The sequence below is a fragment of the Phoenix dactylifera genome, chromosome 7 (genome assembly GCF_051530095.1).
Source record: "Phoenix dactylifera cultivar Ajwa chromosome 7, Ajwa_hap1_PhDact_Kaust_v1.1, whole genome shotgun sequence".
In the NCBI taxonomy this organism is placed as follows: Eukaryota; Viridiplantae; Streptophyta; class Magnoliopsida; order Arecales; family Arecaceae; genus Phoenix; species Phoenix dactylifera.
In genome coordinates this window covers 27,546,687-27,563,102 of record NC_143196.1, presented here as the reverse complement: position 1 = coordinate 27,563,102, position 16,416 = coordinate 27,546,687, and the positions used below count along the sequence as shown (strand labels likewise).

The 16,416-nt window shown below is 38.1% G+C and overlaps 2 protein-coding genes across 7 annotated transcripts; both read right to left on the bottom strand.

The window, feature by feature from the left end:
* Positions 1-1,371: 1,371 nt before the first annotated feature.
* On the bottom strand, positions 1,372-3,387 carry LOC120107881 (uncharacterized). The gene is made up of 2 exons (XM_039121395.3): positions 2,440-3,387; positions 1,372-2,245 (listed from the first exon to the last, which is right to left on the bottom strand). The coding sequence occupies exons 1-2, from the start codon at positions 2,821-2,823 to the stop codon at positions 2,093-2,095; spliced, it is 537 nt and encodes a 178-aa protein (XP_038977323.2). The 5' UTR covers positions 2,824-3,387; the 3' UTR covers positions 1,372-2,092.
* A 3,408-nt stretch (positions 3,388-6,795) lies between these two features.
* Positions 6,796-16,221, bottom strand: LOC103716119 (cyclin-dependent kinase C-2). Of its 6 annotated transcripts, none has more exons than XR_005509486.3 (14): positions 16,090-16,221; positions 15,703-15,859; positions 14,819-14,900; positions 14,625-14,715; positions 14,506-14,535; positions 14,236-14,345; positions 14,072-14,144; positions 13,858-13,978; positions 13,610-13,727; positions 10,922-11,061; positions 10,689-10,746; positions 8,592-8,662; positions 7,678-8,391; positions 6,796-7,344 (listed from the first exon to the last, which is right to left on the bottom strand). XR_005509486.3 is itself a non-coding variant. In XM_008803992.5 (13 exons), the coding sequence occupies exons 2-13, from the start codon at positions 15,810-15,812 to the stop codon at positions 7,830-7,832; spliced, it is 1,566 nt and encodes a 521-aa protein (XP_008802214.1). In that variant the 5' UTR covers positions 15,813-15,859; positions 16,090-16,221; the 3' UTR covers positions 7,639-7,829. The 6 variants fall into 6 exon arrangements, 3 of the variants coding, with proteins under 3 accessions (XP_008802214.1, XP_088557559.1, XP_088557560.1); XR_005509487.3 differs by having other exon boundaries at positions 15,703-15,824; positions 16,090-16,205; XR_005509488.3 differs by having other exon boundaries at positions 14,812-14,900; positions 16,090-16,169.
* Between the last annotated feature and the right edge of the window lie 195 nt (positions 16,222-16,416).

Below are 16,416 nucleotides of genomic sequence, written 5' to 3'. Positions count from 1 at the left end.
TATTGGTACATAATAATGCATTAGTATATTATAGCGAAAATTTGTGACTAAAATTGACTTAATTTCTTTCTGCATAAATATATGCCAAGTTATTTCAGAAAATATATATAATAATTAAATAGAGAGTAATATTATATTACTATGGCATGCATCCTTGTCATAAACTATACTATTGCAATACCATAATGTGTCTATTATCAAACTAATACACTAATTAATATATCTCGTTTGCCATAAAATAAGTTTTATTATTATGAATGATTAAATTAATTTTAGAAAAAATTATAGTTTGACTCTCTCGACTTTACCCGAGTTACAAAGTGCCCCTCTCGACTTTAGATTTTTTTCAATTAGGTTCCTAAAGCTACACTCCAAATATAATACGATCCATCCATCTCTTATATGATATTATTGGCGATCGTCAGCAAACAAAGAAAATTTTCTTCTTCCTATCAACACCCTTTTTCTGCTGCAAGCATTTATCCACCCATACCTAGCCTTTCATGATTTCGACCCATGTTTGGATAGCTTAGGTTCCATCACTAGAGTTTGGATGTGCATATTTTGTACCACACATGATTGTGCATGCATATATGTGCAATATGCCGCCTATCTCGGAGATAGATGGGTGTCACCCATTTCTCAATGCCTGCTTTGTTTACATTCTGCTAGTCAACTTGATCAACTCATTATGTCACTAAACATACTTCTGACATTAACATCCATAAGAATAGATGAAATGATTGTCGCCAACCGGTGAAAGCAAGCATAAGTGACAATGCATAACTTTGTATTGACTGGATAAATTGAATCATCGAGCTGTTCAACTTAACAAATAAATGTTTGTTCACTAAATTAACAAAATACAAATCATTAGCTAAGAGTTAGAAACACATAAATCTTACTAGCTGTAAGAATTATGACTGTACTTTGGATGGTTGAGAAGGGCATTTCAACCTTGGAGAGTTTCGGTTTTAATCTCAAATATAAAAAAAAAGTGATTGAATTATAAAACGCAAAATAGTGCCAAACTTCAGAAAATTGAAAAAAAAAGGAAAAAAAAATTCAAGGGGATTAATTATCCAGATAGACGGTTTCTTCCCACCTAAAAGCTATGACACGTGCATTTTCACCAAATAAAAATTATTCTGCACACTAGAGTTCCCACTGGATTTTTGCAAAGATTATCCACATATATATGATCTGAACAACATGCAAATCAAATTGGAGATGAACAAACTTACTTAAAAAACCATGGAATCTTCATGATGCAATCCTAAAAGGCTAAAATTCAGAAACCGAAATCATCTAACAACAACGATCATATGGATGCTGATTTCAATACTTTTCTATGAATTCAAAATGCCCATCATTTGTAACTTTGCTATGAATTCGAAATGCCCATCATTTGTAACTTTGCTATGAATTCAAAATGCCCAACATTTGTAACTTTGCTATGAAACAACATATCCACTCCAAGCATCAATTTTCAGCCAACCTATTATTTTGCTGTGGGAGTAAAATCTTACATTTCTAACAAGAACTCTGACAAACAGAGATAAAATCTACAAGAATCAATCAATACCAAGAACAGACTGCTTAAAAAAAACAAAATAAAAAGAAAGATGCCAAACCCGCAAGATCGATGTTGTTACAGTAACATGTGTTTCCGGAGTTCTTGAGGCTGAGGAACCTGTGACCTTCATGGAGCATTGAACCTGCAGCTCCAACTACCTAACCCAATTGATCACAGCAATTGACTGCTGCAAAACACATCTGATGGCATTCAATTCGTCCATCAATCTTTTATCATACTAAGACAATTAGTGAAAGATATACAAAAATTCCACATTCAAGAATCAAGAAAACTTCACAAGATACACTATAGCGAGTGATGGTTTCTCCGTAAGAGTTGAATCTGTTATGAATCTTAAAAAATAATCAATCAGTTCAACTCTATCATGTCTACAATTGTATTAGATTCATCACATAACACAATAACAAGACTGATAAACTTAACATCTCTCTCTCTCTCTCTCTCTCTCTCTCTCTCTCTCTCTCTCTGTGTGTGTGTGTGTGTGTTGAAGTGACTCTAGTGAGAGTTGGTTGAAGGAAAAACGACTGCCTTGGAGTTACCACACTTGCAGCACTTGAAGTTGATCCTGACTTCCACTTCTCCCGAAACCATTGCCATCTCTTTCCTCTCCTTCTCTCCCTCTTTCAGTTCCTTCGCCCCTTCTTCATCCTGCCACAACAAATTTAGAAAAATAACCAAAGAATCAGATTAATTTCCAATTAATCACGAAATTTGCCCTTCAATCCCCCCCCCCCCTCCCATTCCCTTCTCCCCCGCTTGAAAGAGATTGACGGGATTACAAAGAAGAAAGATGAAAGAAAGGAAAAGGAAGTGAAAAGAATGGAAAAAGACTCGGAGGAAACCTTCTTCTCCGTGACTTCTTGTTTCGCCACCGCCGGCGCGGGGATCGAGGTGGTCGGAGGCGTCGGATCGGGGAGAGAATCCAGGGGCAGCGGCAGTGGCAGCCCGCCGGGGACGTTCTCGGACGGGGCTGGGGCTGGGAGGTCGGAAGAGGTCGAGGCCGGAGCGAGCGGAGCTGGTGGCGCCGCAGTGGGACTGGTGGCGCGGATGGCGGTGGCCAAGGCGACGGCGGAGGGAGACGGGGCGGAGGCGGAGCGCGCGAACTTCACTGGCGGTGGGGATCGGGCGGCGGCGGAGCAAGAGGCGGGGGACGAATCCCAGCGCTCCAAGGCTGGCCGCCGCCGCTTGTTGCCGCAGCACGGGCACGGCTCGCTGTATCCCACCATCTCTATTTCTCCTCTAGCTTTCTCTTTCTCTCTCTAGAATTTGGAGAGCTTCTCGGCTTTCTTGGAAGGGGGAATGTGAGTAACGAAGAGCGATTGGAATCGGAGTTCGAATTATTTATAGACACTGAGAGGAGAGAGAGAGAGAGAGAGAGAGAGAGAGAGAGAGATGGCGGCCGTTGGGTACAATGGAGGGATTTGATTTAGTGGAGACGTACGAAGCCGTTACAGTAACTGTACGGAGAGGGGGTCCGGAAGAGGCTTGATCTCGAGGTATAGGGGATTGTAAGATCAGAGCCGTCTATTGGTCGGTCTCTTAGCGACGTAATCTTGATGGATTCTTCCGGACGGTCCTGATTAATTTTGAGCAACTTGGCAGCAGTGTTAGTATGCACCTCCAAACTTTTGGTATCAGGTGGTTAATTAACAAGCATCAACTTGGAATTGAAAGATTTTAATTGGTTCTTATTTTTTAAAAGTAAAATCAAACCTCTGAGTGGCAAAATGGTTAAACCGTGTAGACCAAAATTAGAATTTTTAACCCGATTTAAGATCAAGCCAATCTTGAGGCGATGATCTATGAGCTCAATTTTCAAACTCAACCCGGCCAAAAGTTTATACAGAATGCACATTATATAATTTTCCAATTAAACTCTCTACATATAATTAGAGGCTATTAGTTTTTTCAAGTTGTGTTTTTGATTAAATTTTGCACATAAATTATCGACTCATATTTGAAAATATAAATATACTTCAATAGAAGAAATGAGAATGATCTTCATTTTAAATTTTGATTTGTTACTAAAGTAGAATCTTAAATTTCTTGCATTCTACTTTATAAATTTTCAAAAAGTCTAGATTGGCCTGTGCAGCCCGAGAAGCCCAGCGAATCTAAGTTAACATGGACTAGCTCGAGTTTAACTGCAACTTGCTTGCATGCATGTTAGGTTGAGTACAGGCCATCCAATAACTAGGGCCAATCCCAAAACCATCTGCAGCCTGGCCTAACCCCATGTAATAGAACTCATTAAGGGGTAGTGAGCATGATAAATTAAAAGAATAACATATCTCTTTTTTGCTATGCAAAAATAATGTATTTTCCAGCATCATACAATTAAAATAAAATTATAATAAGATAATGTTGTGTAATGTTGTAACTTGACAACTTGGTGGGTCATAATTTCTTAGCTTATCTCTTTCTGCTCCTTATATTCCCTACCATTCAGGTGTACTGATATTATGCAATTTTTTTCATTTATGATAGCTTGCCATTTGGTGAAAAAAATGATGTGCCTCTGTCTCCTTCAATCAACCATGTAGCTCAAGATCTTTATTGCTAGAATATCTTTTTCTTTAGCATAACTTTGGTCTATTTGATATTTGAGATCCCTTCTGGGACATTGCAACTGAATTGTGATATTACCATTATCCTCAAGCACATCAATCATTTCAATTTTTTCAGAATTATTTTCTTTTCTTCATACTGCAGTCTTCTTATATTCTTGGACTAGCTTTTTAGCTTGCTCCTTAAATTTCTGAAATTAGCAATCCATTTCGCAGCTATATCTGCATCAGGTTCAATCTTTTTCCAGCTTGCCAGTACCATTTCATCAAGACTTCCCCACCACTTTCAAATCTAAATACAGAATTATGGATCAGCCTTTTTATAGAGACGAAGGAGGGCATGATATGCTCAATCTACTTGTCATCCATTATCATTATTAAGTTTTCCTTCAAATACGTCATGAATAATGTATGTCTTGCATTGAACTTGAATATAAACCAATTCTAGCCTGCACCTGGCAGCAATGGCTAGGATCTTGCTTGACCTTGTTTGGCCGTAGTGACTTGATGGGTTGAAAATTTTCTATCGACCTAACTAGACTCGACTTGATTGGTCATTGGTCGGTAGGATCGAATTCAGATTTAAAATCATGACCTAATTGAATACTTGATCATGTGGGATTCGTGCTTGTCTAGTCTTGATCTAGATTGATTGTAGGCCTAATTATAGTTGACTCTTAAAACCAACTCACTCAATACCATCGATAGAGCTCTTTTCCATCGACCGAGAGGTGCTCATTGACTTCTTTAAAAAGACTTTCTTAGCTATTCACAATACTGGTCTCAGATGGGAACCTCTAAGATAGATCTCAGTGCATTGGCAGTTCCTTTTAAGTTACAAGGAGTCAAGGAGATAAACTTGCTATTTTCTCTGCTTGAACTGACAAATCACCAAGGCTAGATGGATTTCCAATAATGTTCTTTCTAAAGATGCTTTGTAACAAAGATGGTTTGTAACAATAGTCTTTTAACAGCTTCTATAATGATTCTTTAGATCTGGGCAGATTCAATATTGTTTATCGAGCCCTTGCATCTAAACTGGAGGATAACTCCTAACCCTCCAATTTCAAGCCAATCAGTTTGATGCAGTCCTGTAAAAGTTACACCTAAAGTACTCGCAACCAGAGCTGGGACTACACCTGGATAGTCTAATTGATATAGCATAATTAAGTTTCATTAAAGGTTGATCTTTAGTAGAAACTTCTTGTGCACAAATGAAATTCTTCATCATTGCAAACGAAATGATATTGAAGAGTTCTTGGTTGAGTTGGATTTCGAGAAGGCTTCCAACAAGTTGAATTCGCACTTCATATTCAAGTAATAGAGAAGAGGGGATTTCTGAGGCAAAGGATTGACAAGAGAAGACTAATAATATCCACTAACAAGGTTGTTGTTCTAGTTAATGGAAGTGTTGGGAATTGGATCAATTGTGAAACAGGTGTTTGGCAGGGTGATCCTCTATTCCCATTTTTTTATATACTCTGCTTGGATATCCTAATAGTCCTACCAAACAAATCCAGCAATCCGGGCCTCATCAACAGGATAGGCTTCCTTCGAAATCATGCAGGATTAAGTAGCCTTCTTCATGCAGACGATACCCTTTTCTTATGTGAGGCAGAAGGGGATCAAGTTATAATACTCAAGGTAATTCTTTCTAATTTTCAGCTTGCATATCACTTTCCATAAGAGCTCACGAGAGTGATGAAATGGCCAAGTGTTATACTCCAACAGCCAACTGCATGTTAAAAAAAATGCGTATTAAATATTTGGGTCTGCCTCTGGACGATAGGAGGCTTATGAAGGAGCATTGGAAAAGATTGATAAAAGGATTTAATAGCAAACTCTGACTAGCTTTCCTTTATATGTCCCTCTTTAAGCTTCCATCCTGGGTAATCAGGCGCAGTGGCAGAATTAGAAAAGCATTACTCTAGGAAGGAGGATCACAAGATCTAGTGAATGGGGAAATGGTTTGCAAAGAAAAATCTGAAGGTGAATTGAGAATTAAGAACTTACAAGATTTTAATAATGCATCGTTAGCAAAAGGGGGATGTTTTATCACTAAAGTACATAATGTCTTAGACAAAACATTATCTAAAGGGCATATTACAAAGAGAAAAGATTTGGCATCAGTATAAGTCCCGGATCACTGTCTTCTTTATCGAAAGGCCTTTCCAAAGTCTCGCAGCCTTTTTGGTGTCAGCTAGCATTTACTTTAGGGCAAGGAAAAAATATCAAACTTTGGAAAGATTGCTAGCTGGATAATTTAGCCCTTAGCAGATTGTTTCCAATGTTACATTAGGCTACTACAAAATACAATTTGACTTAGCGTGGGTGCTATCAAGAGTCCAACTTCTCATTCTCTTTGGTCAGCAGCAACTCCAACAAAGATAAGCATTCCTGTGGTTAGTCATCAAAATAAACGGGTTACACACAGGTGAAGTGCTTGCAAGAATGACATGGTAGATTAGCTCTGGATGTAATTTCTGCAGTACTCCAGACTCTAAACCACCTTCTTTTGAACTGTTTGCTAAAGAAATTTGGAATAGGATAAAAGATGCAATTAAATTCTGCAGATTTCCTCCATCCATTCTTAATGCAGACAAAATCAAGACATACAAGAATCAAGAGCAATTTAAGAACGGCATGGGATAAATTGGTGTTAGCCCTGACGTGATCAATCTGGACAGAAAGAAATAGTAGAATATTTCTGCATAAAAGCAGCTCCACAGAGACTCTCATTAGAACTCTTCAAGGACTGCAGCAACCTGGGTAATGAGAAAGCACACATAGCACACCATAGATTATGAAATTCACTCTCGACGATTCTTACTTTGTGATATTTCGCTTCCTTTCTCTCCCCCTTCCCCCACGCTCTTCTTTCTCCTGTACATGCCTTCTTTAAATAAACTGGGTAAGATTGTTCCCCCTCCCCTTACACTCGAAGATTGAGTTGTGTTAGAAAATGCCAACCCAACTTCAAAGCCAAGCTCGAGCAGAAATTTGACAACACAATCAACTTTTCTGGCCTCCAGGTTGAGCAAACATAAACTTACAAGAAAAACAAGAAATTCTCTTTTTTCTCCAGAGTAAACCTGGTCGCCAATGATACTGCACTGAAACAGCATTTCCAGCAGGAATCACCTACTAACATTTGAAGCCCACCTCCACAACTCCCAAGTCCTGACAGAAAAAGATAACCAAGCCTTGATCAGGAAATTAACATAGCAAACAATCCATATTACACGAACTGAGTCTGGCGATTTCAATGGATCTGCTGGTTAATGTCACTTGCCCATCTTTACAATTAGAAAGGACTCCAAGACAATAATACAAAGGTGCTGAAAGGTAGAGATAGCTCCAACAACAGAATTGGAGGACCCTCATTCCAGCAGGTGTTCTAATGATGCCCACCCATAACCGAGCCGACAAGAGATGGGCATCATTCTGCATACTAACCACAGAAAAACAAACAAATTTAATAGGATGATACTTTAAATGATATAGAACACATACCTTAAACAAAACACAGCTTTCAGGTCCCTAATTGCAAGCTCAGATATAATTCAGCTTCCGCACCGACACAACTTACCCATGACAACAAGTTACTTCCAAGTAAACAACTCAACAAACCGAAAAATCTAAACATGAATAGGTATGTAACTTTACTACTGCCAGCCACCGTACTGTTGTTGGTGCTGCTGGTTGCGATTCCCACCCATCATGTTGGGGCCCCGGCCTGCACCTGAAGCACCATATGGACCCCCCTGGGGGTAATTTGGGGCACCTACTCCATAACCACTGCCGCTACCACCTCTAGGACCACCGGTACCAGGCATACCACTCCCACCATAAGGAGGAGGTCCACGTCCTTGCTGGGGATATGGACCGCCGCCATAACCACCACCTTGACCACCACGATTTGGGTTATATCCACCACTTGGATTTCCACCTTGTGGGTATCTGCTTGGCCCTCCAGAAGGGCCTCGTGGCTTGCCATAGTGATGGCTTGGGCCAGCAGCCATGGGAGGAGGAGCATTGTGCATAGGCTGGCTGGGACCAGGTCTGATCTGAGGGTGTGGTTGCCCAGTTTGCTGAATGGGTGGCAGACGGGCATGCGGTGGTGGATGCTGTATTTTCTGTCGCTTTGCTGCTTCCTCTTGCTGTTGTCGTTGCTGTTGACGCTTCTTCTTTGTCTGGAACTCATGTGAGGACTCATACTTTGGTAAGCTGTATCGCCAAGAAATAGACACAGGACAATGAATTGAAGGTGAGTAATTTGTTCTTAAAAAAGGGCGAGTAATTTGCATGAAGGGCAACATAAATGATAGATTGGATCAAGCGAGATGGCTCAGCCAAGATCAAGGAGCAAATAAGTGCAAGAAAAAGAGACATATTTGGTTTCTAAAGTTAGGGAGAAAAACACATACCTTTTAGGATCACAAGGTAGAGGATCATTCCAAAAGTACTCCGCATCCAGTGCATCTTTTGCAGAAATCCTCTGAAACATTGGAACAAATGCCGTAATAAACAAAGAAAGAAAATATCAAACTTGTATCAACGTGAAATGATGTACAGACACAGCATCAGCTCAAAAATTTTACAGGGAAGGACATAGAGAAACAAAAAACAAACTCACTTGAGCAAGACATAAGAACTTTCCATCATCCAAATTGATGTTCATATGGAACATACACAAAATCTCAATCAAAAGAATTATAGCCATTAAAAATATTCCCTCCAAGGCTCATCCTGATTGGAATCCATGGCCTAAATGGGGAATTCACTAGCAGATGACAACCAGCTAGAGGTTCCAAATCACCCAATTAGAATTTTCTTCTATCTAACATGTCTGATTTCCTTTTAACAACGTTGCCTAAATGGAGTATGGACTGATACCAGCACATGCCCAACCGATAAATCTTCTACATAATTTGCAATAATAATTGAAAAGTTGACGTTACGTAGCTGTGAGGCTAAAAATATTTGAGTTTGATGCAAAAAGGAAACATTCAGTATAGAAATTTATAAAGCCGCTATATAAATAGAAATTGAGCAGCAGAGTAGAATACGACAACTTAATACTTAAGCATCACAAAAACTGAGAAAGTTGCGGACACCAATTATAATACTTATTATTATTTGATAAAAAATGCCAATAATGTTTTGATGAGCCCCAATTGGAAGTGGACATCAGATTTTCCAGCCAACCAAAGCTTTCTACACTCCTAAAGTTTCATCCCTGTCCAAGCAAGGAAAGCCAGCACATGAAAATAAAGAAAGAGATGCTAATGACAGGATAGAGGAAGTGAAGCAGCACTAAGCAAACATCTATTAACAGTCTAATTATCTCCAATTTACAGGAAGGGAAAAGAAAGCAGTACAGTTCTGCATGAGTCTGACTGCAAAGAATTCTCACGCAATTAGAACAATCCTCTGTGTGTGTGTGTGTGTGTGTGTGTGTTTTGATGAAAGTCCATCATCACATATGATGTTTATGATGCACATTGGGTTTATGCCTTGATAACAATGTCATGATTTACATTGTGATATTGCTGTGCCAGAGTGCAATCTTTGCATGACTTGTCGCCATAACACAATACTGAACCATGATTGTCATTGCAACTCTTCCCAAAAGGAAAACTCCGACATACTCTAGTTTACATGCCTCTCGTTTAATCTACTAGTCCGACTAGGAAACCACACCCAGCTTTATCCAATATAATCACAGTAATCTGTACACACTAATAGAGCACTACACAAGGACCTCAACTGTCAGCAAATCCCATCTTCTGGTCTTGACTAACAAAATTTGCCTATATGGCATTCAAAATACATATTAAGTTAGCATTAACCGACCAAGTGCCCTCTTTTTTATGAATACAAAAAGAGTAAAAAAAACTAGATGTTGTTAACCATAAAACCTCATCATTTCCCATGCCTGATTCAAATTATCCACACATATACATGAGGAATTTAGAGAACCAGTCTCATGGTTCCATTGTCTGCTTGCTGCCAATATGATGTCTCGTACCATGCCATATTCAAGCAAAAGCTCATGCACCACTCAATATAACCTCCATATTATATCCTAAATTTCAAGAAGATTATTTATATGTTGTTACTTCATTCATGTAAACTTTGTTTCCATGTCAATAGCATATTCTGTTTCCACTTCATACTCAAACTATAATGCTACTTTAACGAACCAATGTGTTTCAACATCTGATATATTGGCATCAAATTTTCTCCTCATATATTATAGGCACAAGAAAAGGATAATTTTGATCCAGTTCTGCTAGTTTAAAATAATAAAATACAAGCACATACAACACCAGCCTGAAAAATTGACACTTAAGAATGAATCTACACAAATAAAATCAAGCATAAAATTAACTTATGATATTAGACTAACCCTTTGTATGAAGTCAATTTTGATGATGCAAAAATAATTCAGGTCGTATTCATTAGGTCATTGTGATTAAGTTTTTCTAAATATATAAGAGGTAATATATTGATGAAATTACCTGGGATGGATCCAGTGTTAACATTCTCTCTAGCAAGTCCAAAGCATGACGGTCAAAACTGCCAAATCACAAATAACATTTTAACAGAAGTGCGAAGGACATGAACCAAAAAATATCCAGAATTTCAAATCTTCGTACCCGCTCATCGAAATACTGCTTATCAAAAAAAAAAAGTATCATGCCAGACTTGACAACATGGATGAAAAAAGAGCAAAAGATACCAAGTTACTTACTGCTTGAAAACCTCCCTGAGCCGTCTCTTCATTGGCCGTGAAGGCTTAAAATTGTTATACCAGGGAATTTTAGAAACACCAGGCCAGTTGACCTCATCCGGAGTCCCACAGAGTTCAAATATCTTAGTTAGTTGCTCCGGCTGCAGGAAAGTCAGTAGCAAGATATCATATTCATCTTTGAGAGCTTTAAATAAGGAAAGGATTTAAAATAGCAAGAAAAAACAGACTTATATGAATTCTGTATTGTACTATAAAGAAAATAATCCGACTGCATCAAACAAAAAAAGGACTCAAATAACAAGTCAAAACAGATTTATCTGAGATTTGTAGGTCCTATAAAGAAAATAGTCATTTGCATCAAACAAACTGGTGCAACCATTTGCTTGGCTGATTACGAACAGTGCCGTAATGATAAAACCACATCTTACTTCAAACTAAAAACTAATTCCACAATTCCATTTTAGCGTTACCTTTAAAATTAAAGCAAAATTTTAAAGTCAGCTAAAGAAAAGGGTGAACTATAGTCGGCAAAGATAAAAGGGTCAACTTTTAAACAACGTTTTGCATAGTTGACTGTATGAGTCCATACGTGGCATACCATACCATCCCCTGTAGGAAACCAGTATGGTACCCTACCATATGGTACAGGGGCTCCATACAGTACTGTACCACCACATGGTATAGGTGCTGTCCCAACATAGCCACTTTTACAATGTGTTGGTATGGCAGTGTAACATACTAGACACCAAGATAGTATTAAACAATCAATTGCATATTTTAGGCATCTTATTTTGCATAAACTACACAACTTATTTCACAATGACAATCTTGGGGAAGTTAAATTTCAGGGATGGTTCTATGATATGATTCTCATACACCAAAAATATTTATAGAAAACAATCTTACTAAACGATGTGTGGAACTAAGTAATCGGTATATGATAAGCCTCCCTACAATATGAAAACTATGATCTCTTTTGCTTTCTTTACCAACTGAAAAATGCAGTCCATTTTTAAGCATTTGTATCCATGAAGACCATCGTAGTAAGCTCTTTATATACAATTGCATGTAGAAAGAAACTATTAAAAAAACAGCACTCTGAAGATATTGAGCAACAAAATCAAGAATTCCCAATGTTAGGTTTGACATGGATAAAATAGTGATCACTTCTTTCATGAACATAACTAAAGCTCATCACTAAATATACTCTTTCATTTACAAGTGCATTCATGAGATCTGGTGGTGAATATTCTTCTTGACATATGTAAGAAGCAACACTATGCCCTCTTTCCCCCCAAGTTACCAGTAACCATTTAAAGTATAAGGTGTCACCCTATCTTATTATTATTGCCTCTTGTTATTTGTTACTGTTAATATTATTGTAATCGTAATTGCCGTTGTTACTTATCAGTGATCCAATGGATAGAGATGCGAAGATCAGGTTTGTTGTTTGTATCAATGGAAACACCTACCTATTGCTTAAACCTTTACTTATTTTCCTTTATGAAGCGATGAAAAAGCATCAATTGGTAAGAAAGCTCTAGGCCATCTTGAACTAACTAAAAGTTGTGCCACGATTCAGGCTTTGTGCTGCTTTGATGTGAGGCAGCCTCTGGATACCCGCATTTTCCTCCTTTATACCCCTATAAAATGGATGAAACCCTAACCCTTGGAACTCAAAGGCTTTAGACTCCCTTTCTTCACAAAACACCTTCAAACATTTTTTTCTTTAACAATTGTTGCTTATTAGAACTCTTAAGCATTTCCCTTACTTCCCTTGATAAATTCTACAAATTCTGTACATACTATAAAGAAAATAGTCAGATTGCATCAAACAGAAAAAGGACTTGAATAACAAGTCAAAACAGATTTATCTGAAATTTGTATGTTCTATAAAGAAAATTGTCAGTTGCATCAAGCAAATTGGTACAACCATTTGCTTGACCTAGACTAACTAAAACCCTAATCAAATACCTCTCATCTTTTTCTTTTTGGTTGGGGTGGGAGAGGGTGCGGTTTGATGGTGGCACACTTTCTTGCAAGATAGAATCATTTTTCACACCTACAAAGCAACATTATAGTATTATAAAATCATAACCCAAAAATCCTCTCTCCTGCTCTTCTTGGTCAGCTTCTTTAGACGTAGATGAAAATTATGAAGCCTTTTTCTCAAAAAAGCCTGCACTTTTCCCAAATCAAGATTCATTTCCTTCAGTAATTAATCATATTAAAAACTCCTTCCCCTGATCCTTCACCATCACCTTACTTGTCTTTATTTTAATTCACATGCTCTTAAATTGCATTTCATTTAGTCATTATACTATGTGTCTATCTATTGATAATAGCATGTAGACAAATTTTTCCTCTACTTATTGTTCTTGTGTCTCAACAAAAAATTCTGAAAGCCATCTGCAATAGCATAAGACTTCTCTAGACATTATATGCTCAATTTTGTTGAGAATATTATTCACCTTTGAAAAGATTCAGAGCGAAAATAAATAATACAAGCCGTACCAAAACTATGTGTCCTAAGAAACTGCCACAGTCACAGAACATAATATTACATTTGCTTGTACATGTACGTACGAACCCTAGGTCATGAATGAACATGAAGACCAATATGAACTAGAAGGAATAAGACCACTATAAAAGAAAGGAAATGTAAAGATTCACGCATAAGCAAAATACCTCATTTTTTCCCGGCAAGATTGGTTTCCCATGCAGAAGTTCTGCAAAGATACAACCGACAGACCACATGTCAACAGCTGGACCATACTTTGTAGTTCCAAGCAGCAACTCTGGAGGCCTGTTACCAAAAATGCCATGAAACTTAACCAGTTAGATGCAGAGAGTGGTGCATTGTGTTGAACCAGGAAAAAAATTTACAAGTATGGAAATCAGCATTGTATTCAAAGGTTGATGAAGACAGTATTTACCTGTACCACAATGTGATCACACGATTTGTTAGGTTTCCATTGTGATCACTGGAGAATGACCGTGCAAGGCCAAAATCAGCAAGTTTTAGATTCCCCTCATTATCAATTAGAAGATTAGAACCTACACCAATAACCATAATTCATCAAATCAGCAGCAAAATCAAGGTTGAAAACAAAATTTTTGACTCATTGCATATGCAATACTTTAAACTACCTTTAATGTCGCGATGGAGCACTTGATTGACATGACAATAATGAAGACCTGTTAGCAGCTGCCTCATGTAGCACTGATTGGGCATGACCAAACAGCAGAAGTAGACAATCAGGAGGCGGTAAAATGAATAGTGAACACAAAATTATGGAGGCCTTATTTAATACCTTAATTTGGGGTACAGTGAATCTCATCCCAGGACGGTCTGCTAGGCCAGTCAAATCATGATCCATGTACTCAAAAACCATGTAGATGTTTCCTTTATACTTGTTAGCATCTGCAGCATTCAACAATTTGAACATCAGAGTTCCCCTTGAGAAGGGATGGCTAGGCAGGAGAAAAAAAAAAAAACTGAATTCGTAATTGGTCAAATATATGATTTTTAACCGAGACATTCAAAGTGAAACTAGGTAGCTAAGTTACTGAACAGAACCCACCTGGCTTTCCTTGTTCATCCTTTTCAGGACCTGGTTATGTTTAACCGAAAAATAAATAAATTAATGATACAACAAACTTGACATGTATGAAGAGGAGCTCATGTGCGACATGAAAAAACCTGGAGAGGTCACAATCTCCTTCAATTGGATAACATTTTCATGATGCAGCTTCTTCAGAATTTTGATTTCGCGTATGGCTGTTATAGGAAACTGCAAGACTAATAAAATTTTAGCCAAGGTAAAGGATGAATATTTTATCCATTCAACTTGAAGAATTTCCAATAAGCATATAGGTAGAACACAAACGCGTAACTCCTTCTCTTTCATTGTCCATTCTAATTTTCTTCAGGGCCACTATTTCCCCTGTTTTTATTTCTCTTGCCATATAGACCTGCCTGCAATCATTGTAACAGTGCAAGAAAAAAAGATACTCTTCAGTGATCAAACCAATAAATATGTCAAAAATAAGTCATGGATGTTAGTAGATACATATTAATATGTTGTATCCACCATTGCATGCTGCTGATGACACACAAACGATACAAAGGCCTCTAGATGCAATTTAGAAGGCCTAAGACAATAAAAACTAACTCGAACAAATTCCACCAAAACCTCAAGCACTTATATAAATAAGAGGATATTGACATGTGTATCTGTATTGCACACTGATGAAGACATTAAAAAAACAAATCCACCACCAAAATATCCATAATGAAGTGTGATGCCTTACAAACCATGTGACACTACATTGCGTGCTATTCTAAGTAATGAAAGGCAAAAATAGAAGAATTTATTCGCAGTTTCATCAATTTTGGGACAAATTTTCTTTAAAAAAAGATTATGAGATGCAGTGTAATTCACCGACACTTTACAAAACCTCCCGCTTAACAACAACCAAACCAAATTTACATTAAGAAGAATCTATATGCACATGATTCCCGAGAGTTTTATGATTTCTACACCAATTCAGGCTTAGAGCTTGTCATGATTGTATATATCAATATATTAGTTGGCATATACTATCAACAGGAAAGTAAAAGATGCAACCCTTCAACCAGAATTCAGTACTAACTCAAAGAAAAGGAGCATATTTTATGGAAACATATATCAAGACGTCCAGGAACACAAACGATATCAGCACAAGGATCTATGCAACCGAGTAATAAAAGAGAGAACTTTGACCGGTTTCACACTCACCCATATGTGCCTTCACCAATCTGCTCCAATTTCTCGAAGCAGTCGACGCTCCGAGACCCCCACGACGGGGGCTCCTCAAGATTCAGTTGCCCGGGAGCGGCAACAGTCATCCTCTACCTCTACTGCAACTCCTCAAAAGGTTTATAAGCGAAAAACCCTAGCAAAAGAGATGCAGCAGGATCAATTCGACACGATTCCCCAAAACAAGAAACGTATGTGTCCCTTCCGAGAAATCCGATTCAATTAAACCAAAAGAATCAACGAATTCCGGAGGAAATCGGGTCTTAGGGTTTTTGGCGGATGAAGAAGAAGAGGGCGAGGGAAAATGGAGAAGGCTTGGAGAAATCCTTTTAAAGAAGGAGGGAGAGGAGAAGGAGAGGGCTTTACCTCCGATCGAGGGCGCGGCGTCGAGAGAACCTTGGAGTCGTCTTCGAGGAGAGGAAGCCGAGTCAGTGGCCGGACGAGGTGGGAATCGGTGGGGTGGTTCAGGTGTTTATAGGTGTGGGTGCCGATTCGATTCGGTGGGGTGAATCGGAAACTTATCCGATTTTTTTGACGTTCTCCAAAAGAGAATTTGCATTACATAAAAAAAAAAACAAAAGATAATTTGCATACATTCCCCTTAAATTTTTAAAGTTCGCAAAATATTTCGTCTTGCAGGGAGATGTCTGAATGTATATGTTATATATCGCCTACCGTTCTATCTATGTAAAG